Below are 22736 nucleotides of genomic sequence, written 5' to 3' on the forward strand. Positions count from 1 at the left end.
CCCCCATCCCTCCGGCGGACGAGGTGCCCCTGGAGAGCCCCCCCCCTTCCCAGCTGGCAGGCAGGTGTCAGCCTCTGGGTCTCCCTTAAGCAGGCTCCTTATGAATGATCCTTTTGGGAGGCCGAGATCGGTTTAGGAAAGTCTTTATGTAAAGTTCTTTTTATTACAGGCAATATTGGTCCGTACAATACACAATACTGACATACAAGCTGAATCTTTCAAAATCATCATTTAACAGTAAAGACCAAGAAACAATTTTTAACTACTTGATTCTCAAAAAAGTAATACGCATCTCTCTTCCAAGATCCTTTTTGGTAAGTTATATTGAAACATACAAATAGAGAAAAATACCCCATTCAACATATATTGTTGTTAAATGGTTATTTTGCTTAAAATCTTTTTAATAAGAAAATCCTTTTATTAAGCAACCTACATAGAGATAAATAGCAAACTGGTTTTTAGAGAAATCCTTTCCATTAAAACATCTGAAGAATTTCATCCATCATTTTCTTCTGAGCTCAAACACTCTGTTTTAAGAAGCTTACCTTAAAAGGTTTCAGCTGAAAGGCCAGCCGGAGGGGCTCCCTCGGCATTACAACACCCTCCTCTGGCTATTTTCCAACTTTCTTCTGTCCAACAGAAGGCGAATAAGCACGTAAGACTTCAGGCTGTGGTTTTTATTATGACTTCACCATTCTGTTTCATGAGAGCACAGACAGACCTGCCGACTTACTCCCCCTAACACATCTACTACATTTTGTTCTTCAGGAGGAACAATACGGGCCAATAAAAGCAGAAAATCTGCAGCTTCTGTCACATGCTTTTGATTATTGTCAAATTCTGATTTTATGCTTCCATCTGGCAACACAATGCATCGTTATCATTAGTTTAAATCTTTAAACAAAAAACTATATTTTCCAAAGTCATTATCGTTGGGAGCAATCAAGTGGTCTTTTCGGGCTTTGTTGAATTTCATCCTTAGGACGTGTCTCCGCTCCTCCCATTCACGGAGTTCAGCTGGTCCATGTGCAAATTTACAGTTATTCCCCTCGATACATGCGCCAGCCACAAATCTGCACAAAAGAATAAGCGAGTCACACCTTCTTCAAATGCAACATTGGTGGACGGCATCAGCGGCCCAATACAATGCCGGACACCAGGTGAAACCTTTTGCCGCCAATTCCAGCTTCCAACCTGGCTGAGTCTCTCTAAGCAGGCAATGAAAGGGGAGGGGTGAGGGCGTGGCTTATTAAGAGCCTGTAGTACAGTGGACTGAAGCACTGTTATTAACATCTGCTGCTTGCAATTACTGCAAGTTCAAATCTCACCAGGCTCAAGGTTGACTCAGCCTTCCATCCTTTCAAAGATAGGTGAAATGAGGACCCAGATTGTGGGGGCAATAAGCTGACTTTTGTATATTTTGTATACTTGTATACAAATATACTTTTGTATATTTTGTATAAATATACAAAAGTATGAAGGCTATTGCTTAACGCATTGTAAGCCGCCCTGAGTCTCCAGAGAAGGGCGGCATATAAATTAAAGCAAAAAAAAAAAAAAAAAAAAAATTATTGTGGCTTTGCCTTGCTGTCAAATTTAACATCAGTTCTGCTCGCTACGGAAAAGGCAAAGCAGAGAAGCCCCCTGTTTGGCATGTACAGATAGTGAAATGGATTAACCCTTTTACTTCCAACTCTGCTAAACTGGGAACCTAAAAGAATCATAACTTGACACAGCTGGCTTGCTGTGGATACGATAAGCAGATCCGAAAATTGCAGAAGGAACCTACCTATCACAAATGCTGAAATACCCAGTTGGAAAGCGATGCTGCCAGCGGTTTTGGTCATCTTCAGTGTGGAAAACTTTCTCTTTATGTTTTTCGGAAGAAATGTGGCCTTGCCATTGTTTCTCACTGTTGCAGTTTTTGCCACACATCCAGCAATGGAAGTCCACCTGTTGATACAAACCCAAAGGAGAACTGCAGGGCAGGCCACACATGTGAATCTAAGCAATTTGCACTGAGCCAAACCGGCAGCTTTCCAGCAGTGAATGTGTCGAGAGGGCCCGAGAACCCCTCGCAGTACCTGCTGCCTCCTCCCCAAGAGCCACGGGCTTAAGCATATAAGCTGCCAGACGTTGCTACCAACCAGGAAGTAGTCCTCCAGGGATGGCCTTTGGGGTGCTTAGGTCACACCCAGAAGCAGCAGCTTCTGGATATCCCAACCTCTTGCGCTTCAGACCATCACAAAGCTCGCTCCCCTCTGCTAAAAGGCCACACAATCATCAAGCAAGCATTGCATAGCAAGATGACCGATTCCAGGGTAACTGTTCTGTCTCTGTGACTTACTGTGACTTCAGCATAATCGGTTGGCATATGAATTTGTTTCCCATTTTCTTTGTTTCCTTGAGGGGTTGGATCCTCTCCTTTTTCTGGCTTTTGACTCTTCAGCCACATTTCATACAGCTGCTCCATGTCTTGAACTGAAGGAAAGGGGCTTACATAAGTCCACAGCAATTGATATTTGAGCAAGGAAATTCTCGGAGGGGGCATTAACTTACTAACAGAATAAACTCAAGGACTCTTATTAATGCAACTTAATTCTGTCATAGAAACCTGGGGTTATTCTCTCATATCTTTATGGTAATGCTTCCATCTGGGAACTGGACTACCGGAAGCCAAATGTTAATCATTGTGAGCCGCCTTGAGTCTTCGGAGAGGGGTGGCATACAAATTGAATAAATAATAAATAAATAAATAAATCAGATCACCCCAGAAAGAGGAGTCAGAAAGGGGCAGACGCATCTATTAAACGAAGGAGGGAAAGGAAGGGAGAGCACATTGCAAGGCAGAGTCACCAAGGCAGGCGGCCTGTGAATTTACTTCCTCCTCTCAATGATTGTTTACTTACTGCCATTCTCTTTCATGTACGTCCACATTTCTCGCTCTTCCTGACTGTGAGCAAAGGAGCAGTTCCCAACATACAAACACTTCTTGCCTGATGCAATATGATTGCATAGCTGGACAAAGGAAAGGAACAAGTCAGCGAAGACATGTTCTATCCGGGGGGTGAGGGGAAAGAGAAAGAGCTCTGGGCAATCAAGGGGAGTGGATAGGAAGAAGAGACGAAGGAACCAAAGCCTGGCGAGATCAGCAAAGCCTAACGCCTGTTCTGGCCTGCAAAGGATTCTGATGGCAGTCCCTGTGGCACAGAGGGCTTGGCATGTAGCCCGTGGATAGATCTGGGTCACTCTCTCAGCCCACCACCTTGGACGCTTTCAGAGACAAAGAGGAGGCAAATAAATTACCTCCACTCCTTTAAGGTAAAATTTAAACTTATTTTCCTAGTTTAGGATTTTTTTTAAATATTCAAATGGTTGAAAAACATTTTAAAATAGGATAACAAAGGACAAATTAGGAAAAGAAAAACAAGCAGGTTATAAAGAGATGCTCACATCAAATTGCAAAGGTGCCTGCTTCTTTGTGGGAAGGGGGCGAATTGTGTTCCACTTCTTGCGCTCATTTGACATCACTAGCATGACACGGCGATCCCTGGTCCACCTGTAAAGGAAAGGCCCCCTTGGCTACATCACCGCCTCAAGATGGCTGCCCCAGGAAACAAAATGGAACTCCCACGAATGGAAGCGTCTCGGCTTGTGGCTCTGAATTCTCCTGCCAGCAACACTTGAAGACATTGCCGAAGTTGAGAAGCACTGATCTAGGCTGCTGGAGAGCTCTGCACCTTTTATAGCTCTGCTGTGGCTCTGAGGCCTTCTGTGGAGCTGAGGACTTTACTCAGGGCCAGCAAAGCAGCTTTCGGGATCAGATAGCAGAAGGAAAGACTCACGGCTTGGTATGACAGCTGTGTTATCAGCCAAGTCAGACAACACAGAGATAGACAGGCAACCTGATCTACAGTCTACATGGTTGCTAAGGGTCAGCCTGCAAACACAGCAGGCCACAGATTCCCTCAGGAGGCGAATACAAGTGTCACTACGTGAATAAGAAACCACATAACTCAGGTAAACCCATTTGCTGCCCCCCTCCTGCACCTTTGAAAGGCAGAAATGACTTACGGGTGCCTGGCTTTTGCACTGCAGTATTTTCTGTTTTTGTCTGGCTCACTAACTTGGCCATTTCTCCAACACTGAGCACAGACAAACTTCATTTTCAAATTCAGGGAGCCATGCTTCACCTGGTTGCTGAGAATCTTGAGAGATACAACAGAACACAATTTTAGATTGGTCAAAATTATTCTTTTGCCATTAACCACCCACAAAGAAGGGACAAAGCCATAAAGGCCACTTTCTCCAATGTGGCTCTACCTGAACCTTAAAATTTGGTGCAGAACCTCTCCCCCCCGCCCCCAACCGAATGCAACGGCAGGAGCAGTCCGGTGGATGGCAATCATGGAGAGAGCTCTGTGACAGCATTTATGGAATATCTTCCTCAGCAAGCAATGAAGGGAACCGATGCAGTAAAGGCAGCATTTTAAGCTTTTAGGAGGCTTGTTAGCTTTTGGCATTTCTTTTAAAGTATTTCTGAGGCAAGAGATGGCTATAACATCTACAGGAATTGAACCTAATTCCTTCAGCAAGTAAAGGCACTTTCAGGAGAGGGATTTTTTGGTGGTGATGGGTTTTTTGTTTTTTTTTTTGCAAGATAGTATTGTATTTTGATCTCTTTGGAAGGCAGTTTAAGAGAAATACCTGTGCTCCGTGTGTAGCAGAGTCCAGATTCTGCCAATATTTTTTTGACTCTTGAACAATAGCTTCATGAGTAATACCTGTAAGGAAGAAGACTACTTTACGAACAGTTCAATATTGTGATGCAGTATTTCAAAACAGCTTCGAGAGGGAAGATCTTGCCCAGGGATACAAACAGTGCAATGGTAGGCATCTCTGCACTGATTTTCCCCTTCTGCAAGGGCTCACTTTCAGATAAGACAAGCAGAAGATCACACGTGATTTTACACACAAATTATTTTCTGCTTTCATAGTACAGCACAAAGCACAATTGCCTAAGAACACCAAAAGCAGAAGCAAATATTAGGTTCTTAAGAGATTTCGTCTTAAAAAGCAACCACATTTAGAAGAGAGCATGTGGATGGCGGGGTGAGAAACCGCCTGCCTAATTCCTGGAGGGCTTTTTAAAAGCACAGTCTCACCTGTCTTACTCTGCATCATCCACACTTGGAGCTCGACAAGACTGTGAGCGTAGAAACACTCATCATCCCGTGAACAGCCATAGCGAGCTTCATGCCTGCACAGGTCTAGCTGACCTTGAGGGTGAAAGGGTCGTATCTTAGAATACTTCACGGTCGTTTCTCGCAAAATGTGGACAAGGCACCTAGATTACGTTATGAGGCGGGGGAAGGGGGGGTTAGAGAAAGGTCCAGTGTAAGTAAAGGAAGTCTTTGAAAATCGTACAAGCCATTTTAATTAGCAACATCTCTCTCTAGTCATAACACACTTGCACTCTTTTCTCTTACTGCAGCCATCTTCTCCTGCACACTCACATTCTCAATGGGGAAAGGGGCACAATAGGAGCCCTGGAGAAGGAGCATACGTGCACACCAGAAACAAAGCTGCACATCTTATCATTTGAACTGCAAGGCAGAAAAGGAACATACTTGTTCTCCTCAAAGTCGTGCATAGCAGGGTGAGAGCAGGAAGAGGAGTTATCCTTATTCCTTTTGCTGATTATTCTGGGTTTATGCTCAAAACATTTCTGTAATGCAAAACCAAGGTGCTTCAGCAAAACAGGCAATCCACTCCTGACAAATTCTGCTTGCAAGGGCAAACCCAACGGCAGTCAAGACCAGAAATCTGGGGAGAAGGAATAACTCTGGCAAGGAAATAACAGTCCCGGAGAGAGAATCAACCTGGCTCTCTCCGGGACTGTGTAGCTTTTCTTTTCTTAGGCTTGATTGAGTAGCTACTTTCTATTGGTTTGGTAAACCAGAAGAAAAACAACCAGAATTTATGAGGGGCAGATTGCTGACAGCCATGCCTTTCGTTTCCAGAAGCCCACACAAGGTCCTTGTGGAGTCCACATTGCTGCCAGGATGAATTGGTCTGATGTGGCTAAAAGGATAGTGACAAAACGACAACCAGGAAGAGGGGACACTGGCAGCCTAAGGCAGGACCATTGCCCCACCCCTAATGAGACCATTCCCCAAAGCAAAAGAGGCTCTACGGTGAAGTTCTCTCGTGCGGCCTAAGTAGAAAAGCACCTCGCACAGAAACATGAAGAGTCCATGATGCTCCTGAAGAAGCCGGGAAACTGTCAAGCTGATCTCTCCGCTGCCTTCAAAGAGGGCTTCGCGGCTGAAGGCTCCTTTCCGCTCCAGGGTCCACACGTCAATCTCCTCTTGACAATAGGCAAAAGTGCAGTGGCCAGAATATCTGCATTCCTCTCCCGCAGCAACATCTGCAATACCCCCAGACAGCAAGTGAGGCAGAGAGAAGGCTGGTCCTAGTTCAGTCTCCCCTGTGGAAATGGGGAAACCAGGTGCCTCCCCGGGAACGTTCTTTCAATAAGTCTCAATAAGGAAATGCTGCTCCCCGCCCCAAAACCCCTGGGGAATGGGACTGCTCAACAAAGGGGGACCCTTACCTTTACATATATAATATGGTCCCACATACTGGGTCTTTGTTGGTCTTGGCCTTATTTTTTTCCAGGATTTATCTTCCAAGTTCTTTATTCTACCAATTAAGATGTCTTTCTTACATATGTGCTCCAAGTTCGGATGGTAAGTGTACTCTAGTGATTTGGGATCTAAGGGAAATGGGAGAGAGGTTACAAAGCTTGTCCCATTTTTTCCCAGCCCACTTGATTCTCCCTCGCTGCTAAGTGCTGGAATGGGGGAATTTGGAAGCTAATGTTATCAGGGTTTGACGGGAGGAAGCTGAGCTGAGCACAATGGGGTCCCTAAGACGTGTGTGGTCTCCATCAAGGGAGGCTGTTCTCTTGGGATGTCATTTTTGTTTCCAAAAGCAACAAATTTTTACATTTACATTCTCGCTCTTGAAATGCTCTGAAACTAACACATGGAAGAGGACAGCAGGGTAGCCTCTACAAGTTATATATACTGAAAAACAAATGAAGGGGAAAAAACAGATCGTGTAACTGAGTTATAAAACCTAAAATGGCAGGTTTCATGCGTAGAAAGCAAACGTCATATACACAGCTGCATATGCTGACCAAAATGTCCTCTTACCCAGTCAGCCTATATTTTAGGGATGCTTTTAGGAACCAAAAGAAAGAGCGGTTAAGAGCTCAAGCTAAAGAAGAAAAGGCAGAGGGGCAGAAAGGATGACGGGCCTTCTGTTCTCAGAAAAGTCTGAAATGCGGGAAGCTGTCTTCATCTCCCACATCAAAGCCCAGGTCGTCCCAGAGCCCCCCAGCTCCTCACCCTTCTTGATAAAACACGCCTGGCAAGCCTGCCTGAGCTCATGGGTGCCTTCCAGGGGGTTTCTCGCCACTAATGAGGATGCTGCCGTTGGCACAGGCACGTTGGCAGATGCGCTGCTGAACACGCCAGAATAGTCACCGCGAGCTGGACTTGCAATCCCCATGTAGGTCTCAGAGCCAAACAAACTTGTGGGGCCGTTCATCTGTTGGAGGAGACCGACGCATTGTTGCTGGAAAACAGTCTCACTGTAGTTGTCGAATCCATTTTCACACCCTGCCCTCTTTTCCAGGAACCCAGGGAATTCTTTGTGGGTCTTTTCCTCTGCTCCTTCTTATCATGACCACCATCTTGCAAGCTGGCGGTTGACCCCAAGGCCATCCTAGGGCCTGACAGACCTGAATCCAGGCCTCAAATGGTCCTAGCTTGTTTTAAAATGTATTGAATTCCAATTCCAATAAAAAAAGACATGACCAAAACAAACACATCTTAATTTTGCACAAATCAATATTAGAACCGCAAAGTGTTTGTGAAAGATACTTACAAGCCGAAGAGGGGAATTACTGCTTAATGCTGCGTTAACATCTCTAGAAAGAGAATTGGGTATATCTGTTGGAATTAAGAAGACCACACGTTAGTTTGGTACAGATGGGTTATGCACGCAAAGCAAAATGGGCAATGGCCTCACTTGGGACAGGATTTGTTTCTGTGAGATTCTCAGCACCACCTTTGATTTCAAGTAGAAAAGTCAGAGCTTTTTGCCCCCTGAAATTGATGCCCAATAGGGCGCTGCCTTCCTGGGGCCCATGTCTCAAGAGAGGGCTGCAGCCTCGACAGAAGCACGTCTCCTCTTAGGCTCTGCTTAAGACTGATCTTACCTCTTTTAGAGTCGCCGATTGAGAAACTATTTAAAGAGGAACAAAAGTTGTCCAGGGCAGAAACCAGGGGCTGGGAATACATTTCGGAAAGAGAGGCGGCAGGAACAAATCGAGCCCCGACTGACAACGTCCCAAGCAGAGGGGCAGAGAACGGGATGCTGGGAGCAATGGTGGCAGTTGGCATGGCTCCTCGGACGACGGCACTTGGCTAAGCAAGGGAGAGAAAAAGGCTACAGCTTTCAACACCAACTAATTCTTGCCAGGTTCCTGACAAAATTTCACTCCCTCCTGTGATTGATTCTGTTTCATGAGAAGCCCGCCGGACAGATGATGAGTCAGGGGCTGTGCAGAAACTCCGGTTCTAACCTCCCACTTCCCAAAGGGAAGAGCCACACTGAAGGCCCTGGAGAGCTTGCAAGAAGCACTGGAGGAGAAGGCAGCCCCTCCCCCACCAGCCGCATTCCATAAAGTGAGAGAACTGACCATTCCACCTTCACCAGGATCGGACACCGAATCGAGCAACTCGTCCAGCTCATCTCCAATGATGTCGTCCCCGTCCTCACAGTCCAAGCAGCCGTCCGGGATAGAGAAGGGCCCTCCGTTGACCAGTGAAGGGGCAGAGAGAGTGGTCTTCTCTGCTGGGAGAGCCATGCGGGACACGGCTGCTAAGGGAGGCAGGTCACTTGGCAATTCAGGAGCAAAACTGGAAGGGGAAGAGGAAGTGGAGGAGGAAGAAAGAACCTTTTCCGTCCAACTGGAAAAATCTGAAAGAGATATTGGTAAGGGAAGAGAGCTCTTAGCAGAGATTCTCAAAGGACCAGAGCTTGGAGGCTGCCACATCCTTTCTTAGCCTCCCTCTGATTAAAAAAAAAGTACCAATGGATGCTTTCCCCAGAAGAGAGGCAAAGCTTGTGCAACAGATCAGAAGATCCAGAGAAGTGTGACTGTCCAAACTTAAGCAAACATTACCCCTTACATTTATATAAAGAAATAAATAAACAAGCAGCATGCTTTGAACTGCAAGGAGAAGGCTGCAGGGAAAATCGCAGAGGGACTTTTCCTTCAGCTGTTCAATTCTTGGATACCATTCATCCCCGACTTTCTCTTGCCCACTTAGAAGCCAATGAAACCCAACTGAGTCTTTGGGAGGGGAGAAATGTATCTCCATCCCACAGAAATTCAAAGTAGTAAGAACAGACAGAGCCACCTCAAGCTGACCCACACAAAGTGATGCTGTTATTTACTCCCATTAAGCCCAGGAGGCCTCACCTGATTCAATGTCTTCTACAGAAGAATTTGAGCTCTGAAAGCAAACAAAAAATCTATCATCCAGAAGCATAAGCAGCAAAAGACTTAGGTCAGCTGTTTTATAAAATATGTCAGATCTGGCTAAGTAAAAGACAAGATGCTCCTGCAGTTTTGATATTAGATATCCTTTCAATTAACCACTGAAAGTTGCTGGGAGTTAGGTGGCATATACATTCAATAAATTGCAAATCGCTTTTGGCAAAGTGGCCACTGAAGCATGACTCCAGTGCTGTTTACACAGGAAGCTTGAAATCAGCAATCCTCTTTTCAAAAAAGCAAATCTTACTTCTATTTATAGTGATGAAAGGAGAATCTCGGGTAAAAATCCTAGTACACAGACCATTCAAACTCAACAGCTAGTTATTCTAAATATTTAAATCAAACAAACCTCTAGCAGACAGAGGTTTCAACTGAAATACTTAAACATTAAGAAAGCCATGTATCTTTTAACCATGCCACATGTTTACTTCACTAATAGGATCTAAAGGGAAAGCAGAACAAAATCTTACCTTTGCTACTTCTCCAGAAACAGAGTTGGGGGGAGGCTGCAAGTAAGCACATCATTGTAAGTAACAAACGCATTAGGAAAAACTTCAGAACAGAAGTATACAACTATTTTCACTTACTTTGGCCCTAACGTAGGCTTTCCTTATTTTCAATCCAAGCTTCTGAGCAAGTTCTTGAGTTAATTTTATCACACTTTCATCCTAGAAATTAAAATAAAAACAGAATCCAATGCAAATTAGCAACAAACCTTTTTTCAGAAATGTCACACAACTGCATCAGGTCTGGGTTCTGTATTGTCACATCAATGCCACCTGCATCTGATCTGGGTTCTGTAGGGAGCAACTCTGAGTTGGGACTGTGTACCAAGAGGCTTCTGGAGGCCTCTGGAGTGGGGTGCCAGTATATCTAAATTAATAATTCTTGCAGTGAGTCCAGGCAAGGGAATGATGTACATTTATGCATCCATGAGGTTCATTTATCACCTCAGTCAGCTATGATTCTAGGCCACGTGCAACATTCCAATAAAATAATACAACAACGTATAGTAATTGCACATGTATTCACTTCCTCCCTGGCCATGAGATTGTCAGCAGCTTTTTATTTTAGAGGAATTTTCTACTCTCTGTTGTTCTGAAACCACATGCAGGTAAACCCTATTAATGCCCCCCCCCCACACACACACACACACTAGCTGATGTGACATGCGCACCTGGGGCACTGCGAGAGAGCATTTTGCTACAGCATCATAAGCCTCTTTATATCTTCCCAGTTCTTTTAAAGCTTTGGATTTCCGGTAAAGGGCTCTGAAATTATTTTCATTCAACTTTAAAACTATCCCACATTCTTCTAGAACTCTATCATGCGACCCCTGTAAGAATGAAGGACAGAACAGTGTCAAGCATTTTGTGATTCGAATCTCAGGCTGCAAGCATATTCCAAGACAACGCATGCCGCACACGCAAACACAAAATGTACATCAGGGAGATCAGGCCAGGTCTTTTTAAGTTCTTGGGAGCTCAGAATGCTCATTGCCAAGACTATTATTACTGCCATTTTAAGGTGATGAAACGGTTGTATTTTGCTATGTTTGTGTTAAGAATCATTCAGTGTTTGTTTTTACTACTATACTGTTAACTGCCCGGGCTGATAAAATGCTGATTCCATCACACCCACCAGGGTTACAGAATAGAAACAGTTCTTGATAAGCCATGAGCTTTTTTAGGAAGCACTTACCTTCTTGGAGTAACAGGCTATATGATTAACATGCAGTTTCTCTAATATTTCATCAGAAATGTGGATTCCTTCAGAATTGGCATAATCGGCTATGTTCAAAGCCTCAGAATAATGGTTCAATGACCCTTCCCAATCACCTTCTCGGTATGCGTCGTTTCCTTCATTAAACAAGTTTTTAACAAGTTCTCGTATGAAGATCTGAAACATAAATCCTCAGTTAAGTCACACAGGCAGTTCTGCAGCTCAACAAGGGGCACTTTGCTATCGTCAACAACTTGTTCTGGAGGGGCTCCAGGCAGAGGCGCAAAGTAGCGCATCTCAGAGCAAAGCTTTAGATCATTTCGGAGTAAGGTTCCATCTAACAAAATGCGGTAAGAAAATCCTGAAATCTATTGTCCTTCCGCTACCTCCCCACAACCACTACTAACAACCAAGCCCTAATTAGACAAGGCTGACGTGGTCAATAAGTCAAGAGAAATCATCGCATCCTACAACAGCCAAGATTCTAGAAGTTTCTACCCACTGCTGAGACCACAATGCCTCAGGTAGAGAAGTTCAGAAAGGAATATCAGTTACCTCATATTGTTCTTGAGACCCAGGGTATGGTAGAGTAGACCTAGAAATCACAAAGATAAATATCAGATCACATTCAAGCATCTCGCACACCCAAGGCACTTGCCATTGAAATTCTTGATCTTGGCTTGTATCCGTGCTACACACTTGTCACAGGAATGAACTCTGCAATCCAGATTATCTCCAAAAACACCAGTGAGAAAATATGATTGGAACATAATATTGCTAACAGGGCAGAATTTGTAGTTCCATGTATAGCACATATTCCAAAATAAAGATGCAATCAAATGCAGATTAAAGAGTTCTACGCAACACAAGATAGGAGAGACAGTACACCAAGAGAATTTGTTTGCCCGTGTTTTATTTTATAACAGCAAAGCTAGCTGATCTTTAATATAAACTTAGCACAAGATATGTAATAAGAAAATATATCATGTTTTAAGCAGAGACTCAAGAGTTCTGACAGAGAAGTCTAGTTACTCAAAGCTCTTACTGTATAAACTGCAGCCCTTTCTTAATGTCCTGTAGCCTGATGCTCCTGTCCACTGAAACACTGGACATGTTATCATGAGCACCCTCGTCTTCCGTACGCAGCTTCTGAAACAAAAGTAACAGCTCATCGCTGGCTTGCAAAACAATTATTCAACATCAACTCTTATAAAATAAATCTATGTTTATACAGTAAGTTTGTTTTTTTATATTAATTATATTGATGCTTATAGTTGTTTTCACCTGAAGTGATTCATACATTAATTAGCTTTGTTAATTAGGCAAGAAAATAAATTAGGCAATAAATACTGCCTCTGTTCTATCATATCCCTCTAAAACTGGGATCTACGGTATATAGCTTTCAAAATCTCATTTTTCAAAAAAACAAACAAACCCCAACATATATCTAATTCCAAGTGGTGGTGAGGGAAGCTACAATGCACCTTTGCTAGCAGTTTTCTTCCCAATACTTGGGACAACAATTTTCCAAGATATCCACCCAGCAAGGTTGTTGCAATATATTTAAACCAATCCAGTGGACATCAATAAACCCTTTCATTTATCTGCGAAAATTGAATCTAGTTCACAAAAATATGGTGCACATTAAGATGTTATAACGTTTTTCACTGTTTTAGCCGGAAACCAATCATTCTAACTATTGCAACATAAACCTAAACTATTACAGAAAAAGTAAATGCAAATAAATACAGCCATATTTTAAAGAAATTTCTCAAGATAAGTCCCACCATCTAGGGGAGCAAAACAAACTACTTCAAATAATGCAAGACTTTTTATTTGAGTTTACTGAAGCTAACAATTTCAAATATTTCTGAAACATTCCAGACAACTGGTCTACCTCAACATATTTTAAGAAAATCTATTCTAGACACCATTAATCATGAGTCCCCTTCAACATATAATCCATTTTAACAGAGAACAGCAACACCAAAAACAGAAAGGAAAACCAAACCAAAGAACAAGGCTACAGGAATTCCTTGACTTATAACAGTTCATTTAGTGACTGTTCGAAGTTACAACACACTGAAAAAAGTGGCATGACTTTCTCACACTTATGACTGTTGCAGCATCTCCCTGATCAAAATTCAGAGTTTGTCAACTGACTCACATTTATGACTGTTGCAGAGTTCTGGGGTCATGTGATCCCCTGTTGCGACCTTCTGATAAGCAAAATCAATGGGGAAGCCAAATTCATGTGAAGCAACCGTGTTAACTTAACTGCAGCAATTCACTTAACAAATGTGTCAAGAAAGGTCACAAAACAGGGCAGAATTCATTTTAACACGTGTCTCTCTTAGCAACAGAAATTTTGGGCTCAATTGTGGTCATAAATCGAGAATTACCCGCATCCGCCTCTTCCTACCGACCTCTCTGTCTCATTCTTTGACAGATCTTTGGGTCATTCTTTGACAAAGAATGACCCAAACCTCTGAAAGGCAAGATGGGGATGGGGTGGGGGGGATCCTAATGGGAAGACCGAATCACCCCAAATCTCCTTCACCTGGTCTCAGACAGCCTGGGTAGTCCGCAAATGCCCTGATTTTATCCCATTTAGGAGCCGCTTTCCTGGGGAGCAGCCCCGAGGAGCAGCTGGGAGCAGAACAGGGGCCCGTTTTTCCCTTCCAGCCCATTCGCGGGAAACGCTTCCCGTTCAAACATGCAGACGACCAAGGCAGGAGGAGGAATAAAACTCGGCCTCTATAAAATTGGACGTGGGAATCTCTCCCAGGTCACAAGGAGCGCGAGTGCCGGGACGCCGGGCTGGGATGGCGGGCAGGCCGAGGCTTCGGCCGGGGGGCAGAGCGGCCCCGGGCGGCCCTCCACGGCAACAGTCCGCGCGGCGGCCGGACGCTCCCTCCCCTCGGCCGGAAAGGCCTCCCGGGCGCCGGCCTCGGGCAGGGAAGGGCCCCGCGGCCCGGCAGGAGGGGCAGAGGCGCCGTCGGACAGGAGAAGCCCGCCGCCTCCCGGCCGGGGTCGCTCCCCCCCCCGTCGGCCCGCCGGCTCTCGGCCGCGCGGCTTTGCTTCCCGGGTGGGCGCGGGGGAAGCGGCCGTTCCCCTCCGGGGGAGCGTGGGGTCCTCGCCCGCCGCGGGAGAAGCTGGGCGGCCCCGCGCGGCCTCACCTCCGTTCTCGCGCCTGCTCTGCCTGCGGCCTCTCCGGCTCCCTCAGGCCGGGGCCGTGTCGCGGAGTCGGCGGCGGCTGTCGAGGAGCGTCGCGGCGAGCCAGGCCCTCTGCCTCTCTCCCCCCTCCGCTGCTTCCGCCTCGCCGCCGGCCCCTTCCGGGCAGGACCTCTGGCCACGCGAGCTACAGCGCCCCCTCTCGACCGGAGGCCGCCTGGAGGCGCCGCAACCGGAATCGGCGTTCTAAGCCGGCAGCCGATTCGGGGGCGGCGACTCGGGCAAAGGGCCGGCCCGAGATTGCTCTCCCGCGCGTTCCCATTGGCCGGGACGTAAAGCTGCTCCCTGGCCATTGGTTACTTTGCATGGGTGGCCATCAATCGTTTCGATCCTAGAGTCCCGCGCTCTCCGAGCCCCTTTAAAAGGCAACCGGGTGTCCCTCAACTCAGCAAGGAGGGCGGCTAAAGAGGGGGCCGAAATTGCCCCGCACACCCTATAGGCAGAGCCCTTTGCAATCCGGACGCTAACAAGAGAGGGAGGCGTGGAACGCCCTGTGGGGTGGGGGTGGGGGTGGGGGTGGGGGGCTCCTGAACACCTGCCCAGCCCACAATCTTGCCCCTCCACGAGGCAGTGGAGATGTGCGCCTGCGCGCGGCTTTCCGCGAAGCGACCGGTAGCCCCCCCCCGTGGGCGGTGCTAAGGGGAGGCGTGGTTCGAAGTCGCGACGTCACAGAGGGGCTCCCTGTGACGCAATGCGCCTTCGGGGGAAGCCCGCCAGCTGGGCGCCAGATTCTGGTCGCGCGGGCGAGACCGGCGCGAAAGGCGGCCGGAGGTTCGGCGCCTGTTCTGACGACCCCCAGGGGAAGACGCGTGTCGCTGCCAAAGCCCATAAACCGAGCTGGGAAATGCCCGGGCGCCGCGCCTTGGAGCGGCTTACCGTGGCGCTGCTGCCCTTGTCGCTGGCGGTCCTGCTGGGCGTGGCCCCCGGCGTCTCCCCGCTGGACAACGGGCTGCTGAGGACGCCCCCGATGGGCTGGGAGCCCTGGCTGCGCTTCAAGTGCAACACGGACTGCGGGAAGGACCCCGAGAACTGCATCAGGTGTGGGAAGGCGAGGGGCAGCCCAGACTCCCCTCGCAACCCGCAGGCTGCTGACGCTGGGCCGGAGATCGTGGGCCCTTTGGGGGCTTGGATGGTTTTGCCAGGGAGGGGAATAGAGGCAGCTCCCCGGAAGACCAAGGCCGCCTTTCCTTTGCCCACAGTGAGCACCTGATCAAGGCCATGGCAGACCGGCTGGCTGTGGACGGGTGGAAGGAGCTGGGCTACGAGTACGTCACCCTGGATGACTGCTGGGCGGCTGGCAAGCGGGATGCCCGCGGGAGGCTCCAGGCAGACCCCCAGAGGTTCCCCAGCGGGATGAAGGCCCTCGCTGACTATGTGAGTGCGGGGAGGGCCTGCCCTGAAGTGGTCGAGGGCCAAGCGCCTTCAGGCGGGTTAGCTATGTTGACCTGTAACTTTAAGCCACACGTATGTAACATGAAGCATCTGTGCCTGTTTTATCATTCATTAGTGATCTAAAAAGGCTGCCCATAAATAGAAAAGCTCCACCTCTTTAACCCAACACAGGAGGTGGGCATGCTGTGTTACACCCATTTGAAAAGGGAACGTGAGCCAGGTCTTAAGATCCAGGGTTCACTCTCACCCAGGGAGGGTCTTGCAATGCAGCGACCTGGCTCAGCTCTGGCTGCCAGTTGGGCTCCTCAGACCCTCATCCCGGATGACTGCACTGGGCATCCTCAGCCCCTCTTTCCTCCTCCCCCTCCTCCAGGTTCATTCCAAAGGCTTGAAATTCGGCATCTACAGCGACTTGGGCAACGCCACCTGTGCAGGTTATCCGGGCACAACCCTGGATACTGTGGAGACAGATGCAAACACCTTTGCAGAGTGGGGAGTTGACATGCTAAAGCTGGACGGCTGCTTCTCCGACTCCTCTCTCAAGGCCATAGGTGGGCGGGGGGGGAAGAGTGGCTGGGGGAGCACACAGGACATAGAAGCGGGGCTGTGGGGCAGGTAGGAAAGAGCAAACCAGATCATTCTAGGTGCTGCCAACACTTCATGCCTGCCTTCGCCAGCCACAAAGGTGCAGAGTTTGCATGAGGCTGTTGCTGCTCATTATGGCAACATCACAATTTGCTGGGGACATTGGGGGCAGGGTTTCCCCTTCAGGCACCAGAGACAAGGTGGCTTTGCTTCCGATGAAAGCCAGGCTTCATCTTTTGAGGGAGGGCCAGTTGAGTTGGGGTTCTCAAAGTCCTTTGCCTTCATTCATGCCAAAGGCAGGGATGTGCCAGCTTGTCGCTTCCAAGACAGCCCCCTCCCATGCAAGCAGTGGAGGCTGATGGCTTCTGGGGGCTGAAGTAACTGAGGCAGCCTCTGTCTGGGCAGCTGACAAAGTCTCTCCTTGCCACCCTCTCTGGGTGTTTTTCAGGCTACCCCAAAATGAGCAGAGCGCTGAACCAAACTGGGCGGCCCATAGCCTTTTCTTGCAGTTGGCCAGCTTACGAAGGGGGTCTTCCTCCAAAGGTAATCCCAGACCCCGACTCCCGCCTTTTCCAGCGAAGGGCCCCTTTATGGGCATGGTTTCTTTTAAGGCTGCCTTGTGAGCCTAGGATGCCGTTAAGGATGGCAAGGATGGCAGCGGAGGTGGGGGAGTAGAAGCCAGTACCTCTCCCAGGTTTTGGATAGGTCTCTTTCTGGTGGCTGTTTGAAGTCACCTCCCCCCACACTTTCTGAGAGCATAAAGTGGCAAAATCAAATCTGCATTCCAGTCATCGATCCCACCCCGTTAGTTGTGGCAATTCTTTCGGTTTTCCTTTGGTCTACTAAGCAGCTTTGAAGATAGCAGTGGTCATAATTGCTTCTGCCCAATACACGGTAGACCTGTCTTTCCTTTCAGAAGCCTAAATCTGCTTCTTTTAATTAAGGTGAATTACACCTTACTGGGCCAGATTTGTAACTTCTGGAGGAATTACGCCGATATTGAAGATACTTGGGACAGCCTCTTCCACATCATTGAGTGGTACGGAGACAACCAGGATATCCTGCAGCCAGCCTCGGGGCCCGGAAGGTGGAATGACCCCGACATGGTGAGACTCTCTTCCTTACCTCCTGCCCAGGCCCTGAGCCCAGGGAAGAGTTCGAGGTCTGATGGCCACTCCACGGGGACCCTGAAGGTCAGTTGGCAGGAGAGGTGAGGGGAAAAGGCACAGAGGTGGGCTGGAAAATGCACAACTAGAAATCCTGCTTTCAGTGCCTAACTCTGCGCTTCTGAAGCAGCTCCACTTTCTGGGTCTGCAGAACCCCAAAGTGGGCTTCCTTTGATTCCTCTTCCCGATGGGTTGGGTCAGGCCGCCTGGAATCCTGTCTCCTTCCAGCTGATCGTCAGCGACTTTGGCCTGAGCCATGAGCAGTCGAAGGTGCAGGCGGCGCTGTGGGCGATCCTGGCAGCCCCTTTCTTCATCTCCTGCAACCTGAGGAACATCTCGGAGGAGGCCAAGGACATGCTGCAGAACCCGCTCCTGATTTACATTAACCAGGACCTGAGGGGAGTTCAAGGCAGACTCCTTGTCAGGGTGTGTGTGGGAGAATCTCTTCACCAGAGCAGGGCTGTCTTGTGCCTGGGGAAACGGTTCCCTTGCCCTGGCACTTCTGCCACTGGGTGGCAGCCTTTCTCCGGGTGCAGGAGCCATTGCCGGCTTGGGAATCTTTGAGCAAGTCGGGGTGAAAAAGCATTTCTGTGGCCTGAGCAAGGCGGGTCACCGCTGTGCCCCTCACTTGTCTCTCGAACAGAAGCAGAACTTTGAAGTCTGGAAGAGGCCCCTGGTCAATGGCCAGTATGCGGTCGCAGTCCTGAACAACAGAACTGATGGGGCCCCACGGTCATTTGCCACAACTCCCGGCCGCCTGGGAATCTCGGACTGCAGAGCAGGCTACAGGCTCTACGATGTGCTGGGCAAGCTGTCCATGGGCGTTTACGCCTTCAATGACACCATCAGCGCCAAGGTGACGCCCACTGGGGTACTGCTGCTCTTCCTGAACCCACTGTGCTAATCCTGTCATTGCGGAAGGCGAGGGAGCCCAGGGGCGTTTCTGGGAAGGACCGGCTGCTTCCTCCTTGCAGTGAAGCTTAAGGTAGTGACCCTCCTCTTTCCGAACTGTCCTGCTGGTGCTGCTTTTCCCAGGGGGGGTCTCAATCTCTGAAGAGCCATTTTCTTTACCCAGTTCACAAAGGGCAAAGGACAAAGGTCTCGCTGCCACTGAAAGCATCAAAGCAGCCCGTTGCAGGTCCACATGCCTGGGAATTAGTGACCATCAGGAGGCAGGGACCTGCCAGGATGCTGGCTGCATCCCCTTATTTTCTGAACGGGGGTGAATCCAGAAACTGCTCATCACTCTTGCAATTATTTATTTATTTAATTTATTTTATTAAATTTCTATACCGCCCTTCTCCCGAAGGACTCAGGGCGATGAACAGCCACAAAATAAAACACATAAATACAAAAATTTAAAATAAATTAAAAACGAATTAAATAATTTGGCTGAATTTAAAATACCCCATAATTTAAAAACAAATTAAAATTTACATTTAAAAAGGGGAGAAGATTTAGGCCAGGCCAGTTTGATGAAATAAAAATGTCTTAAGCGTGCGACGGAAGGTGCACAGATCCGGGATCCTCCGTATTCCGGGGGGAGCTCGTTCCAGCTTGTAGGTGCCCCCACAGAGAAGGCTCCCACCTAGGGGCCTTATTTCAGTTGCTGAATTATTTCAGTAATTTGATATTTGTTGCCTTCCAAAAACCAGGGAGGCAGAGGAGGGATGGGGCAGCTCACCTGTTCTCCAACGTGTCTCATCTGCTGGGCCAAACAAGGGGAAGCCAAGGAACCAGTGTCATTTCCCTGCTGGGGGGGTGGGGGGTGGGGCTGCGATGTTTGCATGTCGCTGATGCTCCTCTGGTTCAGAAAGGAGGGGAGACTTCTCTGATTGGCTGGTTTTTCTTCACCCAGCCCCAAATCTCTTTTCTCTGAAAGGCCACATTCAGCTTCCACTTGGAGACTCGGAGGGAGGCGGCCAGCAAAGCCAGCAAAGGGTCTGAAAAGCAGCCGTGTTGTGCAAGGTGAGTGAAGCCAGAGGGTGTCCTGCAAGCCCAGTCAGCGGCCAGTTTGGGCACTTGGCCTAACCCTTATCAAAAGGCTCCCAAATGTGTTGACTATGCTGGAGATGCTTTCCATGGCTGCGGGGCTGTTGGGAGCTCCCCCCCAGGCTCTTTCCCTCTGAGAGGGCTTGCAGAGCAACCCCTTGGTCCCCGAAGATGGAAGCCAAAAGGGAGGAGCCTTGACTCAGTTGATCTGGGTCACCTTAAGATCATACCTAGATTGTAGTCATCTATTCTGAATCCTGATAGGTTACGTGTGTATTATTTTTCAATATTTTGATTTTTAGAATATATCTCTTATTTAAGTGGAGGAAGGCCACAACAGCAATAAATAACCCTGAAGATCTCCCTGCTCCAACATCCACCTCTATGGCTACCACTTCAGTGTGCACAAGCTGCCAATTTGGGGTTTCAATGCACCATCTTGCAGTTACCCATCGAAACATAGAGGGCAACCTGGAGGCTTCCTGAAAGACCCGTTGCCACATGACTAATGCGAGCACCTTCTGGGGAGCGTTGCAGTTCTCTGATTGTGCCTTGTGGGAATTTGACAAATGCTAGAATCCTTTACAGCAAACTGGGTTTCCACAGGGAAGGAGATCAACATGAGAAACAATCTTTTGCATGCAGTATCGGAAGGGTTGGTACACAAAGTAGTCGGAGTAGGATTAGCCTTTTACTTAATATCTTCTGGGCTAAATGGCAAAAGTTCAAATGATGTAGGAAATTATAGGTTGTCTTCTTGGTAAACCAACTGAGTTATTAATTCAGTGATTATATTTATATGAGACACCCAAAATCAATTTGGAAATGATGACTAATATATTAATGATAACCAAATATATAATTGCAAAATGTATCCGGTCTAAATGATTTGTTAATTGCATTTATGCATGTGACTGTTAGAATGAAACTTGCACCAGTTTTTGTAATCATTAAACTGGAAAGTCTGTGTTGAGAAGTGCACAGCTTCCTGCTCATCAGTGGCACCTGAGGCAATGGCAGCTCCCCCTCTCCCTCCTCCCTCAGCCGGCCTTCCAGGGGGCCACCAAGATGGGCTTTTTGCCAGACGCTGGAGGGCATCCCTGGGAGATGAAGGAGGCGCCAGGTTGTGTTGTGTTTTACGATTGTTTAGGGTTTTTATTGTTGTTGTGAGCTGTGCAGAGTTCTGTTTTTAAGATGGCCAGCCATGTGACTCTAAAATAAATAAATTAAAATCAGTCCACTTTGCACATGATTTGGAGGGGATTACAGCATCACCGGGTGTGTCGGTGAGACCCAGAGGGCACACACTGAAAGAAGCCACCGCACATCCTGTTTCGGCTGGGGCACATGTGGGAAGGGGTTTTACTGGATTGCAGCGGGAGTGGGAGCCAGCAGGGTGATGCATCTCTAAGCTTTCACTGTGCTGTTCAGATACTCCAAATTTTTGCAAGGTCCTTGAATCCCGGATGGCAACATCTCGGCAAACAGCTATGAGGAATATCACCTCAGGGTCAGATTAATGGGAGCGGTCCTGGGACCATGACGTCTTTTGGGCCTCTGCATAGCAATAGCGATAATACACACACACACACACACACACACAACACACAAACAACTGCAACAGACACATTCAGCCAGAGCTGCCAGGAGGGCTGTTTGCATTCATGCCGGTTCGTGCAGCTGCGAGAACACAATTATTAGTGTCTGGAATGCAGAAAACAGAACCTGCTGATTTACTGACTCCTGCTGCTGAAGCGCCTTGTTGTGTTGCCAACTGGACAAATATTGTAAAACAGATTCTGTTTACTGGCTCTACTTTAGAGCCAGTTTGCGTGCAGGCAGGAGATGCTGCACTGGCAACTTATGCAAGATGGATGGTATGTTTCCAGAAAGTACAGTACAATGCAAGTCTCCTGCCCAAAACTGTAATTAGCTGGCTGTTCATGGTGCCGCCTCTGGGAAATACAGAAGAATTGATTTATTTGTAGGAGAAAAAAAATATTGAGAAAGTTTCAGTGTGCCTGTTGGTGCTCAGGCTGTCTCCTAGAGGAGTCTTGATTGTGTGCCTGGAACCTGACTTCCATTGCAAGGGGGGAGGGAGGTGGACACAGTGCCCCCCACCATGAAAGGGGCTGTCATTGGTAATTTCTCATTGGTCTGCAAAGAAGCCTGTCATCCACCATCAGGTTAAATAGCAAGTTAAAAGGGCGAGGGAGAACTCCAAGCAGGCCTCCTGCAAGGGAGCAGGAGATCCTGTCTCTTTCCTAACCCTAACCCAGGGGTGAAATCCAACATTTTCCCCTACTGGTTCTGTGGGCATGGCAAGGGAAGGATATTGCAAAATCTCCATTCCCACCCCACTCGGGGGCCAGCCAGAGGTGGTATTTGCCGGTTCTCCGAACTGCTCAACATTTCCGCTACAGGTTCTCCAGAACCTGACAGAACCTGCTGGATTTCACCCCTGCCCTAACCCTTTCTGAAGAGAGGTTGAGTTTACAGGCCCTGCCAGCAGGAAGGTCAGCCTGTCCCACCAACGGGCTGTGCAGGTGACGTTTGGGGAGACCAGGTGCAGGGAGCGAGGAATTCATTTCACAGCAAATGATTTGCAAACAAGCACAACTTCCTTTTACCCAGAGAAAGCAGGAAGAGCAGCCGGCCAGCCTCAGACTGCTTGTGCTGCTGGGAGTCTTCAGCCACAGACACCTTTAAAAGCCAGAAGGCGGTGAATGACAAGAATGACCAGCAGAGCTTTTGCCAGGAGCAGCCCCCCCCCCGTGCTCCCCACCAGTTTTATCTAGAACAAGCCCATCCAACTGGAAATGGGGCCTGGCTTAGGGTTAGGGCTGGCCATTCACTGCTCTCTGGCTGCCCAAAAGGCCCAGCTGGTGTGCAGCATGGTCCCTGGGATTGCTGTCCTTCAACTCTTTCATTTTTAGCCTGGGGGGTGGGGGGAGGTCAGTCCAAGGGAGCCAAATCCCGCCTCCCTCCGAACAGTAGCTGAGCCCCGA

The 22736-nt window shown here is 48.1% G+C and overlaps 2 protein-coding genes across 5 annotated transcripts; one reads left to right on the forward strand and one right to left on the reverse strand.

Annotated features, from left to right (window-relative positions):
• Positions 1-127: 127 nt before the first annotated feature.
• ZC3H7A (zinc finger CCCH-type containing 7A) lies at positions 128-15200 on the reverse strand. Of its 2 annotated transcripts, XM_034441444.2 has the most exons (23): positions 14539-15200; positions 12405-12508; positions 11915-11954; positions 11339-11536; positions 10815-10973; positions 10225-10305; positions 10108-10143; positions 9560-9593; positions 8774-9054; positions 8291-8498; positions 7957-8021; positions 7416-7617; positions 6617-6778; positions 6234-6430; positions 5631-5728; positions 5166-5347; positions 4708-4784; positions 4075-4208; positions 3454-3559; positions 2910-3018; positions 2348-2481; positions 1790-1953; positions 128-1073 (listed from the first exon to the last, which is right to left on the reverse strand). In XM_034441444.2, the coding sequence occupies exons 1-23, from the start codon at positions 14884-14886 to the stop codon at positions 884-886; spliced, it is 3309 nt and encodes a 1102-aa protein (XP_034297335.2). In that variant the 5' UTR covers positions 14887-15200; the 3' UTR covers positions 128-883. The 2 variants fall into 2 exon arrangements, with proteins under 2 accessions (XP_034297335.2, XP_087734864.1); XM_087878738.1 differs by lacking the exon at positions 10815-10973.
• Positions 15201-15256: 56 nt separating this feature from the next.
• LOC117679480 (alpha-N-acetylgalactosaminidase-like) lies at positions 15257-20094 on the forward strand. 3 transcript variants are annotated; one of them, XM_034441440.2, is made up of 9 exons: positions 15257-15631; positions 15793-15967; positions 16359-16536; positions 17019-17113; positions 17515-17676; positions 17938-18162; positions 18380-18721; positions 19595-19704; positions 20031-20094. In XM_034441440.2, the coding sequence occupies exons 1-7, from the start codon at positions 15285-15287 to the stop codon at positions 18638-18640; spliced, it is 1443 nt and encodes a 480-aa protein (XP_034297331.2). In that variant the 5' UTR covers positions 15257-15284; the 3' UTR covers positions 18641-18721; positions 19595-19704; positions 20031-20094. The 3 variants fall into 3 exon arrangements, with proteins under 3 accessions (XP_034297331.2, XP_087734865.1, XP_087734866.1); XM_087878739.1 differs by having other exon boundaries at positions 17965-18162; XM_087878740.1 differs by lacking the exons at positions 16359-16536; positions 17019-17113.
• The last annotated feature ends 2642 nt before the right edge of the window (positions 20095-22736 follow it).

Source organism: Pantherophis guttatus, chromosome 14 (assembly GCF_059756535.1).
Source record: "Pantherophis guttatus breed Tessera chromosome 14, ASM5975653v1, whole genome shotgun sequence".
NCBI classification, from domain to species: domain Eukaryota; kingdom Metazoa; phylum Chordata; class Lepidosauria; order Squamata; family Colubridae; genus Pantherophis; species Pantherophis guttatus.

Excerpts from the sequence above, each read along its gene's own strand:
- ZC3H7A (XM_034441444.2), bottom strand. The coding sequence starts at position 14,886 with ATGGCCAGGGAGCAGCTTTACGTCCCGGCCAATGGGAACGCGCGGGAG. Across the intron at positions 11,955-12,404 it reads AAAGGGCTGCAGTTTATACA|GTCTACTCTACCATACCCTG; the intron begins GTAAGAGCTTTG and ends TGTGATTTCTAG. Across the intron at positions 9,594-10,107 it reads TTTCTGGAGAAGTAGCAAAG|AGCTCAAATTCTTCTGTAGA; the intron begins GTAAGATTTTGT and ends GTTTGCTTTCAG.
- LOC117679480 (XM_034441440.2), top strand. The coding sequence starts at position 15,285 with ATGCGCCTTCGGGGGAAGCCCGCCAGCTGGGCGCCAGATTCTGGTCGC. Across the intron at positions 16,537-17,018 it reads CTCCTCTCTCAAGGCCATAG|GCTACCCCAAAATGAGCAGA; the intron begins GTGGGCGGGGGG and ends GGTGTTTTTCAG. Across the intron at positions 17,677-17,937 it reads GGTGGAATGACCCCGACATG|GCCGCCTGGAATCCTGTCTC; the intron begins GTGAGACTCTCT and ends GGGTTGGGTCAG.